The sequence below is a fragment of the Mesoplodon densirostris genome, chromosome 1 (genome assembly GCF_025265405.1).
Source record: "Mesoplodon densirostris isolate mMesDen1 chromosome 1, mMesDen1 primary haplotype, whole genome shotgun sequence".
In the NCBI taxonomy this organism is placed as follows: domain Eukaryota; kingdom Metazoa; phylum Chordata; class Mammalia; order Artiodactyla; family Ziphiidae; genus Mesoplodon; species Mesoplodon densirostris.
This window is the reverse complement of record NC_082661.1, coordinates 119176480-119189269: the sequence shown is the minus strand read 5'-3', so window position 1 is coordinate 119189269 and position 12790 is coordinate 119176480. Positions and strand designations below refer to the sequence as shown.

At 38.3% G+C, this 12790-nt stretch overlaps 1 protein-coding gene across 4 annotated transcripts in view; it reads right to left on the bottom strand.

Annotated features, from left to right (window-relative positions):
• BICC1 (BicC family RNA binding protein 1) overlaps positions 1–12790 on the bottom strand; it is a 304425-nt gene that overhangs the window by 29335 nt on the left and 262300 nt on the right. For all 4 annotated transcript variants that reach the window (XM_060108607.1, XM_060108618.1, XM_060108598.1 and 1 more), the window contains 3 exons: positions 12063–12259; positions 11792–11924; positions 11083–11239 (listed from right to left, as the gene is read on the bottom strand). In XM_060108607.1, coding sequence (XP_059964590.1) covers positions 11083–11239; positions 11792–11924; positions 12063–12259 — 487 coding nt within the window. The remainder of the gene's footprint in view (positions 1–11082; positions 11240–11791; positions 11925–12062; positions 12260–12790) is intronic.

Genomic DNA, 12790 nt, shown 5'->3' with positions numbered 1-12790 from the left:
TGGGACTCCTGGGCATGGAAGCCTTTCTGTGTCCCCTGTTTCTTGTTTGTAGGGAATAGACTCCAGCCTCTATGACCTTCCCTGGGTTCCAAAGGGCAGATTTGAACAGTTGCTAAGTAGGGAAGGGAGGGCTACAGAGACAAGGGAGGAGCAGTCAAGAAACAATAGTGCAGCCTTGGGACAGAGTGCTGATTCTGCGTCAAGGGATACACATACAACATCTTTGAGCTCTTCTACGGAACTAAAGACTCCAACAACTGGAAGATGAACTGCCAGATGAAGCAATCCTCATTCCATAGAGAAGCTCACGGTTTGACAGCCTTGAGAACCAGAGAAGCTCATCAGGAGACCACCTGAGGCCAGATTAAAGGAGTGCAGGCCCCACACACACCCTGCTCCTATCAGCAACTCTGCCCTTGAACCACTGCTATAAAAGTCCTCACCAAATCCTCCCAGGTTAGGACACACAGTTTTTCAGGGCACAAGCCTGCTGTGGCCCCCTTTGCCTGGCAAAGCAATAAAGCTGTTCTCTTCTACTTCACCCCACACTCTTGTCTCCAAGATTCGCTTCAGCACTAGTGCACAGAGGCTGAGTTTTCAGCATCAATAGACACCCTCATATCTACCCTCAAAGGAGGGCCCCTGAATGAGCCCCTCCCAGAATTGATGAGATTCTGAGGGATTTTCTTATAAACTGCTACATTATTCCCTTAAATAGCTAAGGAAAACTAAATTAAAATTCATGAAAACCCTTGCCAAATTCTGGTAGATACTAGAGCCACACCCTCTATTTTAAACCTCACTTGGAGCCTGTAGGTGGGATCCTGGGAAAACTGGCAGAAGCCCACAAAGGGAGAAAATTCTTACCAGAGTCAGCTCTCCTGGGTCTCTGTCTGTAGTACCCAATAAAGAGAGGAAAATAAAATATTTTTTGCACCCTCTTCTGCAATACCTCTTAAGTCTAAGGGGTTTGTTCAATACTGCCAGAAATATTTACTGCTTGTCCACAATGAAAACTGACAAGATAGTTAAAAGATTTTTTTTTTAAGTAGCTCTGCAGTCAACAGTTGGTCAAAAATTGGAAGCTGATATTCAGAGGCTGATGGGAAGTTTTTTTACGACTCCTCCCTTAAACTAAAATTAAACTATGCACTCAGAGGGGAAGAAAAACCCTCTAAAGCCTCTGTGAAAGGATTTACTAAAACATTCCAAAGGCAAACAGCTCTAAATCCAGAACACAGAAATCTTGTGGTTCCCACCTTAGTTAGAAATCTTCTCCCTAAAACCTATGGGATGCAGCAAAAGCAGTTCTAAGAGGGAAGTTTATAGCAATACAATCCCACCTTAAGAAACAGGAAACATCTTGAATAAACAACCTAACCTTGCACCTAAAGCAATTAGAGAAAGAAGAACAAAAAAACCCCCAAAGTTAGCAGAAGGAAAGAAATCATAAAAATCAGATCAGAAATAAATGAAAAAGAAATGAAGGAAACGATAGCAAAGATCAATAAAACTAAAAGCTGGTTCTTTGAGAAGATAAACAAAATTGATAAACCATTAGCCAGACTCATCAAGAAAAAAAGGGAGAAGACTCAAATCAATAGAATTAGAAATGAAAAAGGAGAAGTAACAACTGACACTGCAGAAATACAAAAGATCATGAGAGATTACTACAAGCAACTCTATGCCAATAAAATGGACAACCTGGAAGAAATGGACAAATTCTTAGAAATGCACAACCTGCCAAGACTGAATCAGGAAGAAATAGAAAATATGAACAGACCAATCACAAGCACTGAAATTGAAACTGTGATAAAACATCTTCCAACAAACAAAAGCCCAGGACCAGATGGCTTCACAGGCGAATTCTATCAAGCATTTAGAGAAGAGCTAACACCTGTCCTTCTCAAACTCTTCCAAAATATAGCAGAGGGAGGAACACTCCCAAACTCATTCTACGAGGCCACCATCACCTTGATACCAAAACCAGACAAGGATGTCACAAAGAAAGAAAACTACAGGCCAATATCACTGATGAACATAGATGCAAAAATCCTCAACAAAATACTAGCAAACAGAATCCAACAGCACATTAAAAGGATCATACACCATGATCAAGTGGGGTTTATTCCAGGAATGCAAGGATTCTTCAATATACGCAAATCAATCAACGTGATACACCATATTAACAAATTGAAGGAGAAAAACCATATGATCATCTCAATAGATGCAGAGAAAGCTTTCGACAAAATTCAACACCCATTTATGATAAAAACCCTGCAGAAAGTAGGCATAGAGGGAACTTTCCTCAACATAATAAAGGCCATATATGACAAACCCACAGCCAGCATGATCCTCAATGGTGAAAAACTGAAACCATTTCCACTAAGATCAGGAACAAGACAAGGTTGCCCACTCTCACCACTCTTATTCAACATAGTTTTGGAAGTTTTAGCCACAGCAATCAGAGAAGAAAAGGAAATAAAAGGAATCCAAATTGGAAAAGAAGAAGTAAAGCTGTCACTGTTTGCAGATGACATGATACTCTACATAGAGAATCCTAAAGATGCTACCAGAAAACTACTAGAGCTAATCAATGAATTTGGTAAAGTTGCAGGATATAAAATTAATGCACAGAAATCTCTGGCATTCCTATATACTAATGATGAAAAATCTGAAAGTGAAATCAAGGAAACACTCCCATTTACCATTGCAACAAAAAGAATAAAATATCTAGGAATAAACCTACCTAAGGAGACAAAAGACCTGTATGCAGAAAATTATAAGACACTGATGAAAGAAATTAAAGATGATACAAATAGATGGAGAGATGTACCATGTTCTTGGATTGGAAGAATCAACATTGTGAAAATGACTCTACTACCCAAAGCAATCTACAGATTCAATGCAATCCCTATCAAACTACCACTGGCATTTTTCACAGAACTAGAACAAAAAATTTCACAATTTGTATGGAAACACAGAAGACCCCGAATAGCCAAAGCAATCTTGAGAACGAAAAATGGAGCTGGAGGAATCAGGCTCCCTGACTTCAGACTATACTACAAAGCTACAGTAATCAAGACAGTATGGTACTGGCACAAAAACAGAAAGATAGATCAATGGAACAGGATAGAAAGCCCAGAGATAAACCCACGGACATATGGTCACCTTATCTTTGATAAAGGAGGCAGGAATGTACAGTGGAGAAAGGACAGTCTCTTCAATAAGTGGTGCTGGGAAAACTGGATAGGGACATGTAAAAGTATGAGATTAGATCATTCCCTAACACCATACACAAAAATAAGCTCAAAATGGATTAAAGACCTAAATGTAAGGCCAGACACTATCAAACTCTTAGAGGAAAACATAGGCAGAACACTCCATGACATAAATCACAGCAAGATCCTTTTTGACCCACCTCCTAGAGAAATGGAAATAAACACAAAAATAAACACATGGGACCGAATGAAACTTCAAAGCTTTTGCACAGCAAAGGAAACCATAAACAAGACCAAAAGACAACCCTCAGAATGGGAGAAAATATTTGCAAATGAAGCAACTGACAAAGGATTAATCTCCAAAATTTATAAGCAGCTCATGCAGCTCAATAACAGAAAAACAAACAACCCAATCCAAAAATGGGCAGAAGACCTAAACAGACATTTCTCCACGGAAGATATACAGACTGCCAACAAACACATGAAAGGATGCTCAACATCTTTACTCATTAGAGAAATGCAAATCAAAACTACAATGAGATATCATCTCACACCAGTCAGAATGGCCATCATCAAAAAATCTAGAAACAATAAATGCTGGAGAGGGTGTGGAAAAAAGGGAACACTCTTGCACTGCTGGTGGGAATGTGAATTGGTACAGCCACTATGGAGAACGGTATGGAGGTTCCTTAAAAAACTAATAATAGAACTACCATATGACCCAGCAATCCCACTACTGGGCATATACCCTGAGAAAACCATAATTCGAAAAGAGACATGTACCAAAATGTTCATAGCAGCCCTATTTACAATAGCCTGGAGATGGAAACAACCTAAGTGTCCATCATCGGATGAATGGGTAAAGAAGATGTGGCACATATAAACAGTGGAATATTACTCAGCCATAAAAAGAAACGAAATTGAGCTATTTGTAATGAGGTGGATGGACCTAGAGCCTGTCATACAGAGTGAATTAAGTCAGAAAGAGAAAGACAAATACTGTATGCTGACACATATATATGGAATTTAAGAAAAAAAATGTCATGAAGAACATAGGGGTAAGACAGGAATAAAGACACAGACCTACTAGAGAATGGACTTGAGGATATGGGGAGGGGGAAGGGTAAGCTGTGACAAAGTGAAAGAGCGGCATGGACATATATACACTACCAAACGTAAGGTAGATAGCTAGTGGGAAGCAGCCGCATAGCACAGGGAGATCAGCTCGGTGCTTTGTGACCGCCTGGAGGGGTGGGATAGGGAGGGTGGGAGGGAGACGCAAAAGGGAGGGGATATGGGAACATATGTATATGTATAACTGATTAAATTTGTTATAAAGCAAAAAAAAAAAAAGATGACAAAAAAAAGAAAAAGAAATCTTCTCCCTGATATTTAAAAAAAAAAAAAGCAAATTAAGGATAATGTAGTTGGATGGGTGGCTCAAACTATAATGTCATTTAGGCTGCAACCCAATTCTTTGAGGAATTGAGAGCAACTGTCCTTATCTTAGAAATCTTTGCAAAACTAGAAACTAGCTGTAGAGGCAGTTCAAAGTCCACCTATTCCTTTTACCAATCCTAAAACCTCCCCTATTCAGAAGGCCAGTAAGTATTGTAGAAATTCTGGCCTTATAGGAAGAAACCAAAGTCCTTGGAGGAACTTGCATTCTTTCCCTGTACCTTTGCGATGTAAATGTTCTACAAACTTTAGGGAGGTAATTCTTTTTCTTTTCTAAGGGAGGTAATTCTTATCAGAAGATGAACAAAAGGGAAAAGGTCATTTGAAACTTAGGTGGACAAAAAAATTTTTAAGTGTCTTCCCCACAAATACAGTAAAAAGCTTCAGCCATCTGAGCAGGTAAACTTAACTTATTCCATCTACCAGAAAACAACTTAAATCCAACTTTTTTCTTTATAACTAGTGAAATTTTTTTTATTACTGTACCTGATTCACAGCAGTAATTTAAAAATGGAACCCAAAAGGTCTCTGTTTATGACTGTCCGTTTATGTGTGTCTATGTATGTGTTGCAGATGTATTGAATTTTCCACTTCCGGATGGTATTGCCAAAATTAATTTGTAAAAGAGCTCTATGTAAGTGGTTTTAAAAGATTAAGTGCTTATATAAATTAAGTAAATTGAATCCAGTAGTCCCCCTTTGTCTGTGGATTCACTTTCCATGGTTTCAGTTACCCACAGTCAACCTCAGTCTGAAAATATTAAATGAAAAATGCCAGAAATAAATAAGTCATACATTTTAAATTGTTTGCTATTCTGAGTAGTGTGATGAAATTTCTTGCCACCCACTCCACCCCATCATGGAATTCCCCAACCATCAACATCATCATAGCTCAACGATCCAGGATCAGATCCTCCATCTGATATATCATCAGAAGGTCAATAGCAGCCTACCACTACATCACAAGGCCTACATCACTCACCTCACTTCAGTTCATCACATAGGCATTTTAATCATCTCACATCATCACAAGAAGAGGAAGGGTGAGTACAGTACAATAAGACATTTAGAGAGAGAGAGAAAGTGAGCGAGAGATACCACATTCACATAACTTTTATTATAATATATTGTTATAATTGTTCATTAGTTATTGTTGTTAACCTCTAATTAAATTTTATCATAGGTATATATGTATAAGAAAAACCATAGTATACATAGGAATTCAGGACTATCCATGGTTTCAGGCATCCACTGAGAGTCTTGGAACACATCCCCAACAGAAAAAAAGGGGATTACTACAGATGTAAATGGGATAAAAATTTTTCAGTAAACATTTTTTTTTTTTTTTTTTGCGGTACGCAGGCCTCTCACCGTTGTGGCCTCTCCCGTTGCAGAGCAAGGCTCTGGACGCGCAGGCTCAGCGGCCATGGCTCACGAGCCCAGCTGCTCCGCGGCACATGGGATCTTCCCAGACTGGGGCACAAACCCGCATCCCCTGCATCGTCAGGCAGACGCTCAACCACTGCGCCACCAGGGAAGCCCTTTCAGTAAACTTTTAAAATAGTTTCTCTAAAATCTTTTTGGTAACCTAAAACCTTAAAGTTTTGCTAAATTAAAGTAAATGATGGATAGTCATTGAATATCCAGATCATTTCCAAATAAGATAAAATACTAAAACATTAATTACTGAACACAGGTTTACCACTTTTGGCCTTTTAATTTTTTTACAGAGAAACTAAAGATATTTGGATACATTAATATACGTGTTTTGTGCCACACTGAGACATTTACTATGGAAAAGCGTATGTTTCTAGACATTGTAAAAAATAGTAATTTGTAAAGCCAAACAATTGTTTACTTTTTTTCACTAAAAAGGTTGTTTAGGGTTAAAAATTAAATATATATTATATAAATATGTTTATAATATATATATGTGTATATATATATATATAAAATTAAAGTTACTAGAAATAATAAGGAAACATTTCCATATGCAAGGAAAGTAGGATGTGTGTTTTCAGTAAAAGAAGGTATGAGGAATGGAGAGGAATTTTTGTTGATGAAAATGAAACTAATTTTGTCCTGAAGTGAGACTGGTTACTTCAGAATGGGAAAGAAGAAAACATAAGACCAAACTGTAGAAGGTTTGTGGGAAAGGAAGCTTGGGAAAGGAATTTTATGTGTGGTCAAGCAGGCTAAAATTAGAATGAATTTATTTAAGTGGGAAAAAAATGAGTTTTAATATCAAAAGTACATCAGTGCAAAATCAGAATTGATTTTCTCTCTGTTAAAAGAACAAGTGATTTTGAATTACTGGTCTGCTCTTAGTAAGAGATTGTAAAAGGTTGTTATTTACCTTTAAGTAATCTGCCTAGAAAGGAAGTATTTTGTGCTTTACCAAAATAATTTCCTGTAACAACTATTTAACTTTCTGTATTTGCCTGTGTAGTCTTCAACTGTCACTTTGGTTAAATGGGTAACTAAATGTTGTTTCACAGTGACCTATGATCCTATTTGACCAAGTGTTTTTAAACCTTTTGATATTTTTGACAAACTTCCCCCAAATCAAATCCCAAATGAAATCTTTCTGACCTCAAACTAATTTTGAGATTTTCCAGAGGGCTCCTGGGACACATCTCAAAAGATTTGTTCCCTCTTCTTATAAAAGGAGAGATCTTAAACTAATTAGGCTTCTTTGATGTGTTAAATTACATGGGAAGTATTGTCAAATAAAAGTAATACTAAGCCCTCTCTATTTTGTATTTGTATAGGTATATACATGTTCCAGAGCTGTGTGAAATTCCTAGAGACGTGATATGTCCAGGTATAATGTTATCAGTCATAATTAATATTAACGTAAACTGGTGTATATCACAGAAATAACTACATTTCTTTATCAAATGAAATCTCATCAGATCTTGAACGGGCATTTTTAAGTGTCATTTACAGAGACTTACTGTCTTAGATGCTTCTGCAAAAGTGTTCTTACAAAAGTGCTTCATCTTCAAGGAGATTCATGGAAAGGATTTTAACAAGTGCATGTTTCTGATAACATAAAGGTCATAAAACTGAACTGGATTCAAGCAGAACAAATATCAATTATTGTACATGGGACTAAATGAACTGAGGAGGAGAATGATTATAATTTTTTAATGATTTTTTTTGTTTGAAAAATTGCCAGTTCCTTAATGTTTTGTTTTTTCCAGATTTAAGGAAACCTTTTTTCCTAAGTTATCGATGACATACAGCAGTTTGGTAAAGTATACCTTTGTAAACAAAGACAAAACATTTACTTTTCTCCCTACCTGATCCCTCCAGAAACTCTCTGGAAACTCTTCTGTATTCTTTGCACAGCAATACAGTTAGTTATTTGCAAAGGTCAATAAGAATCTGTTCTTCTTGTAACAGAACACATTGGAAACATTGGCTATATTACCAAAGCTTTGACTGAAATGTCATATTTGAGAGAGATGTACACAGACTCAGATATGGTCTGACAGCTTTAAGGAACTAAGGTTAACTTAATAAAGCCAATAAAGCCCCTTAAAAAAATTGGCCTGGTACTCTGCTTACAGGGTTCCTGGCAGCCTTACCCAGTGAGTAAGGAAGGTCATTTCCGGGCAGGCCCAGGAACCTCAGGTTATTTTTGGGACCTTATGAAGAGAGGAATTCACCCAAACTATAGGTATTGTAGGTAAAATCTGATGGCGCGTCCTTGGCTTGGCTTTCTGGCCTCAGAGGCTTTTAAGAGTTCAATCTGAGATTCCTTATGGAAAGTTCCTGCAAAGCAGTTTTAAAAAGTACTCATACAATACAATCACTATTCTTGCTGCACTTATGTAAATAATCAGGTCAATTTTAAAGCAAACAAATTAGTTTAACTGCAATTATCTTTTGCTTTAAAAAAATGGAAGTAACTGTAGAGAGAAAAATGTTTGTACTTTTGTAGATATTAGATTCTAGTGCTATTATTTTCCTTTGAGGTTTTGTTATATTCCTGTAAACTGGACTGGATCCTGAATTCTTCTAGTTCCCTTCAAATAACTAGCCACAGTTCTCCAAACTTATGTTTCCAATTTTCTCCCACCCTTCTGATTTGGAATCACTAAGAACAAAGACGGTCCTTGAGTCTCCTTGGAAGGGACGATATCAGATCCTCTTCACTACTTAGATGGCAGCCAAACTTCAGAGACTTAGGTACACATCTCACAGCTGAAGAAGTCTCCACCTGACATGTGGTCCTGTACACCAGCTGGAGACCTCAAAATCAAACTGACTAGTTGGAGAAGTAGCTGACACTGAGGTAGACTGCTTCCTCCTGAGACCCCAGATCAAGACTTCAATTAAATATGAAACCTTTTTCTTCTCTTTTTGTTTCCTTTACTCTGTCTGGCATTGATCCAGAAAGACAATACAGTCATCTGAATCTCTCAGGCCATTGCTAAGGGAGGTAACCTCTGTAATTAAGAACTTTTTATTTCAGGTTAGGATATTTACTTCCCAAATGCACTGAAAACTTAAATGACTCATGGTTTGAATGGGCAAATGCAACAATCCCTGCAAATGAATCTATGAACAGCACCACTTTAGTGGAAGTGGTTTGTGCCCCAACAGTATTTATCTTTGTCTGTGGTGGTTATCATTCTCCTCGGGCGTATGGAAGCCTAGATGGCTGGCGCATAACAGGGCAATGCCTCTTGAGTTATCTAACTGTGCCCCTAACTATTTACAAACAAACTGGGACACTTCATTGGACAACTCCCCTGAATTTATATTGCAGAGTTAGAAAAGTCCAGGAGGCTTTCTTGGTTCACGATTCACATTCCATAGCAGGGCCCTACTCCCAGGGTTAAGAGTAAATGTAAATGAAACTATAACCAGGAATCTCTCCTTAACTTTTGAAAATACTGCAAAATCGACAAAGACAGTAGCTGCCCAACAAAATTCCTTAGATTCTCTGGCCAAAGTTGTTCTTTTTTTTTTTTTTTTTTTTTTTTTTTTGCAGTACGCGGGCCTCTCACTGTTGTGGCCTCTCCCATTGTGGAGCACAGGCTCCGGATGTGCAGGCTCAGCGGCCATGGCTCACGGGCCCAGCCGCTCCGTGGCATGTGGGATCTTCCCAGATCGGGGCACGAACCCGTGTCCCCTGCATCAGCAGGCGGACCCTCAACCACTGCGCCACCAGGGAAGCCCCCAAAGTTGTTCTTGATAGTAGAATAGCCTTTGATTATCTTTTAGCTGAACAAGGGAGTGTCTGTGCTGTGGCCAACACTACATGCTGAACCTGGATTAACATTCTGGGCAAGTGGAAACTCAGTTAACCAAGATCACTGAGCAAGCCACCTGGCTTAAAAAAATGACTCCTTCAGTAGGGTCTTTCTTTGACTTATTTGATTTTGATTGGTTTGAGTCTGGGGGACTATGGCTCCAAACTGCCCTCCAAACATTGGAAATTATTCTACTTATAACACTCATAGTAGTCTCCCTGGTGCATTGTATTCTCTCAAAAGCTTTAAATGTATGTTTGCAGCCACTAACCACTGAGCAAATGACCTCCCTAAAACTGGAATGCCAGGAAAGAAAGGAAGAAAATGACTGACTAAAACAATTGTGAGCCTGAAGTCATGACCTGTGAATACCACAGAGATTCAATAGCAAAAAAAAGAATCATGACCTGTGAACACCACACAGAGGATCAGTAAAAGCTATAAGAACTAAACTATAGAGAGGTAGCTGAGAGTGGTGCTAATGCCTTAAATTTTGATCACATCTCTCACTTGGGCTGAAAGTCTGATCAAAAGGAGAGAATTGTGAAAAAAGGGACAACAGGCCCAAAATGGAGTCACTTGTACTAAGCCCCATATCCGCAAACCAAGACCTGATACCTAACCTAACTGCAGTTTCAGCCTCTCCTAGGAATGTAATCTTAACCAGTCCTGTCTGGAATTTCCTAGCGAACACTAGTGAGGTAAGCCACCTGATAGATCCCTGCCTTCTCCCAAAGGAAGGTGACCTTGCCTGAAATAATCCTTTCTTTATGACTTCCTTGTCCCACACCCTTTCTGCCTTTAAAAACCTCTTCTTTCTGCAGTTCTTTGGAGCTCCTTTCTATTTGCTAAATGGGATGCTGCCAATTCATGAATTGTTGAATAAAGTCAATTTGATCTTTACATTTACTCAGTTGAATTTTGTTTTGTAACAAGGGTGAAAGTTATCAGATACTATTCCTAATAAAATTTTTAAAAGTAAAAAGAGAAGGTAATCATAAAGAGACATGAAAAAACCCATGGATAATGTCAAATGCACTTGAACCAAAGAGCACTAACTATTGAGTTTAACACAAATCCAGCCTGTTATACACTTTCTTTCAAAGGATCAAGGGGTTTTAAAATTAAAATACATACTGTAAGTGTGAGTTTTTTGTGCCTTGCAATAGTTCTACTGTCTGCCTCTTGGCACAGGAAACTTTGGAGGGACCCATCATCTGTTTCAAGTCACCAGCATTTCCAGAATGGGAAGGACTTCGGGGCATGCCTACTTCAACAAAAGCATCATTACAACCTGCAGAAGAGGAGAGAAAAAAGCAAAAATCCAGACATCACCTTACTATCAACAATCACCTACAATGGAAACAAATCAGAATCCAATTCTATGGAGACAAAAGCATAACAGCCTTCAGCTACAGAGAAGATGCCTTAAATTCAGGCTACCTCAAAAACTCTTGATGAAATTTGAAGACCCTCCTGTTTCTTTAAAGATTGTTAAGGATGAAGGTGTTATTAAAAGAAATACTCTACTTGGGAAAAAATTACACACACACACACACACACACACACACACACACACACTTCGTAAGTTAATGCTTTCCTGCTGCACAATTACATTCACTTTAATCTAGGAAGGTCCAATGTAATGGGAAACTGGTTCTTTCTATGGCAAAGTGCTCTTTCACCATGTTCTTTGGAATTTCATTCAAGATACTGTCTCTCTGCAGTCTTGAGGCAGGGTGAATCATGACTAGCTAGAAAAACCCACTCCAAATCACTGCACAGACTTTCTACAATCCCCTTTATCCAATCAACAGAGCAGGCTGAAGTTCAGAAGGAAAGATACCTTCTGCAGGGTTTGATTTGGGAGATGCCTGCTCAGATGCAGTTGTTTGTCTGGATGGATCACCATGATTTGCACTCAGCACTTTTTCTCCAAGTGATGAAGTGGATATTGCACCATATTTTATATTCGGAGACTGAAATAATAATAGAAAACAACACAAAGATATGGTCACAATTCTAAAATTCATCTCAGGTGAAAGTTTAAACGCGTTACCAGTGGCTTATCTCTTACAAACAGCATAGATCACATGATTCTTGCTGAAGGGCATTACCTGTGTGTGTCCATTTAATGAAGCAGAGATTTTTTTGCTTTCTGTCTGCATACTGTTGATATGGACATCAACAGGAGTCAAGCCAGGAGGGGGAGATGGAGCTGTGTGCCCGTAGGTGGGCACTCCAGACAACAAAATATTGGTTAATGTGGCTTGGGCAGTAGATGGAATCATAAGGTGTGGTATAGCAGAAAAACCTACAACAGCATTTCATGAAGACAGACATTAGACAGGAATAAACTCAGAATCAAGAAGCATTATTTTATTATTTTCAGTAACAACAAAAAAAGTCATTTTTGTTGCTGCAAACTGAGAATTCAATTTTGATACCTCTCTGTTAACAGGTTTAACACATTACTATAAAAACATAGAAGAAGTATTAAAGTGGAACAACATTTTAGAGAGTATTTAGTCCAAGCTCTTCACTGTACAAATGAGGAAACTAGCTAGATTTAGCATGTGCATATGACTACCAAGCAAACTTGTCAAACTAGAACGTGCATTTCCTAATTACCAGGTCAGTGACCCTCGTGTGCTTTTGTCACTGCTCCCTGCACATCATGCTCTTTTTCCTGATCTGCTTGTCACGTTTGAAGATTACATATTACTTTTATGAAAATCTCACTGCTTTATTATGCTTCATTTTAGTTGATTTACACTTTGGAGAATTTGTTTGGCTGCAGTATTCTTTGAACCATAGTTCTTCCCTACGGAAACGGAACCACTAG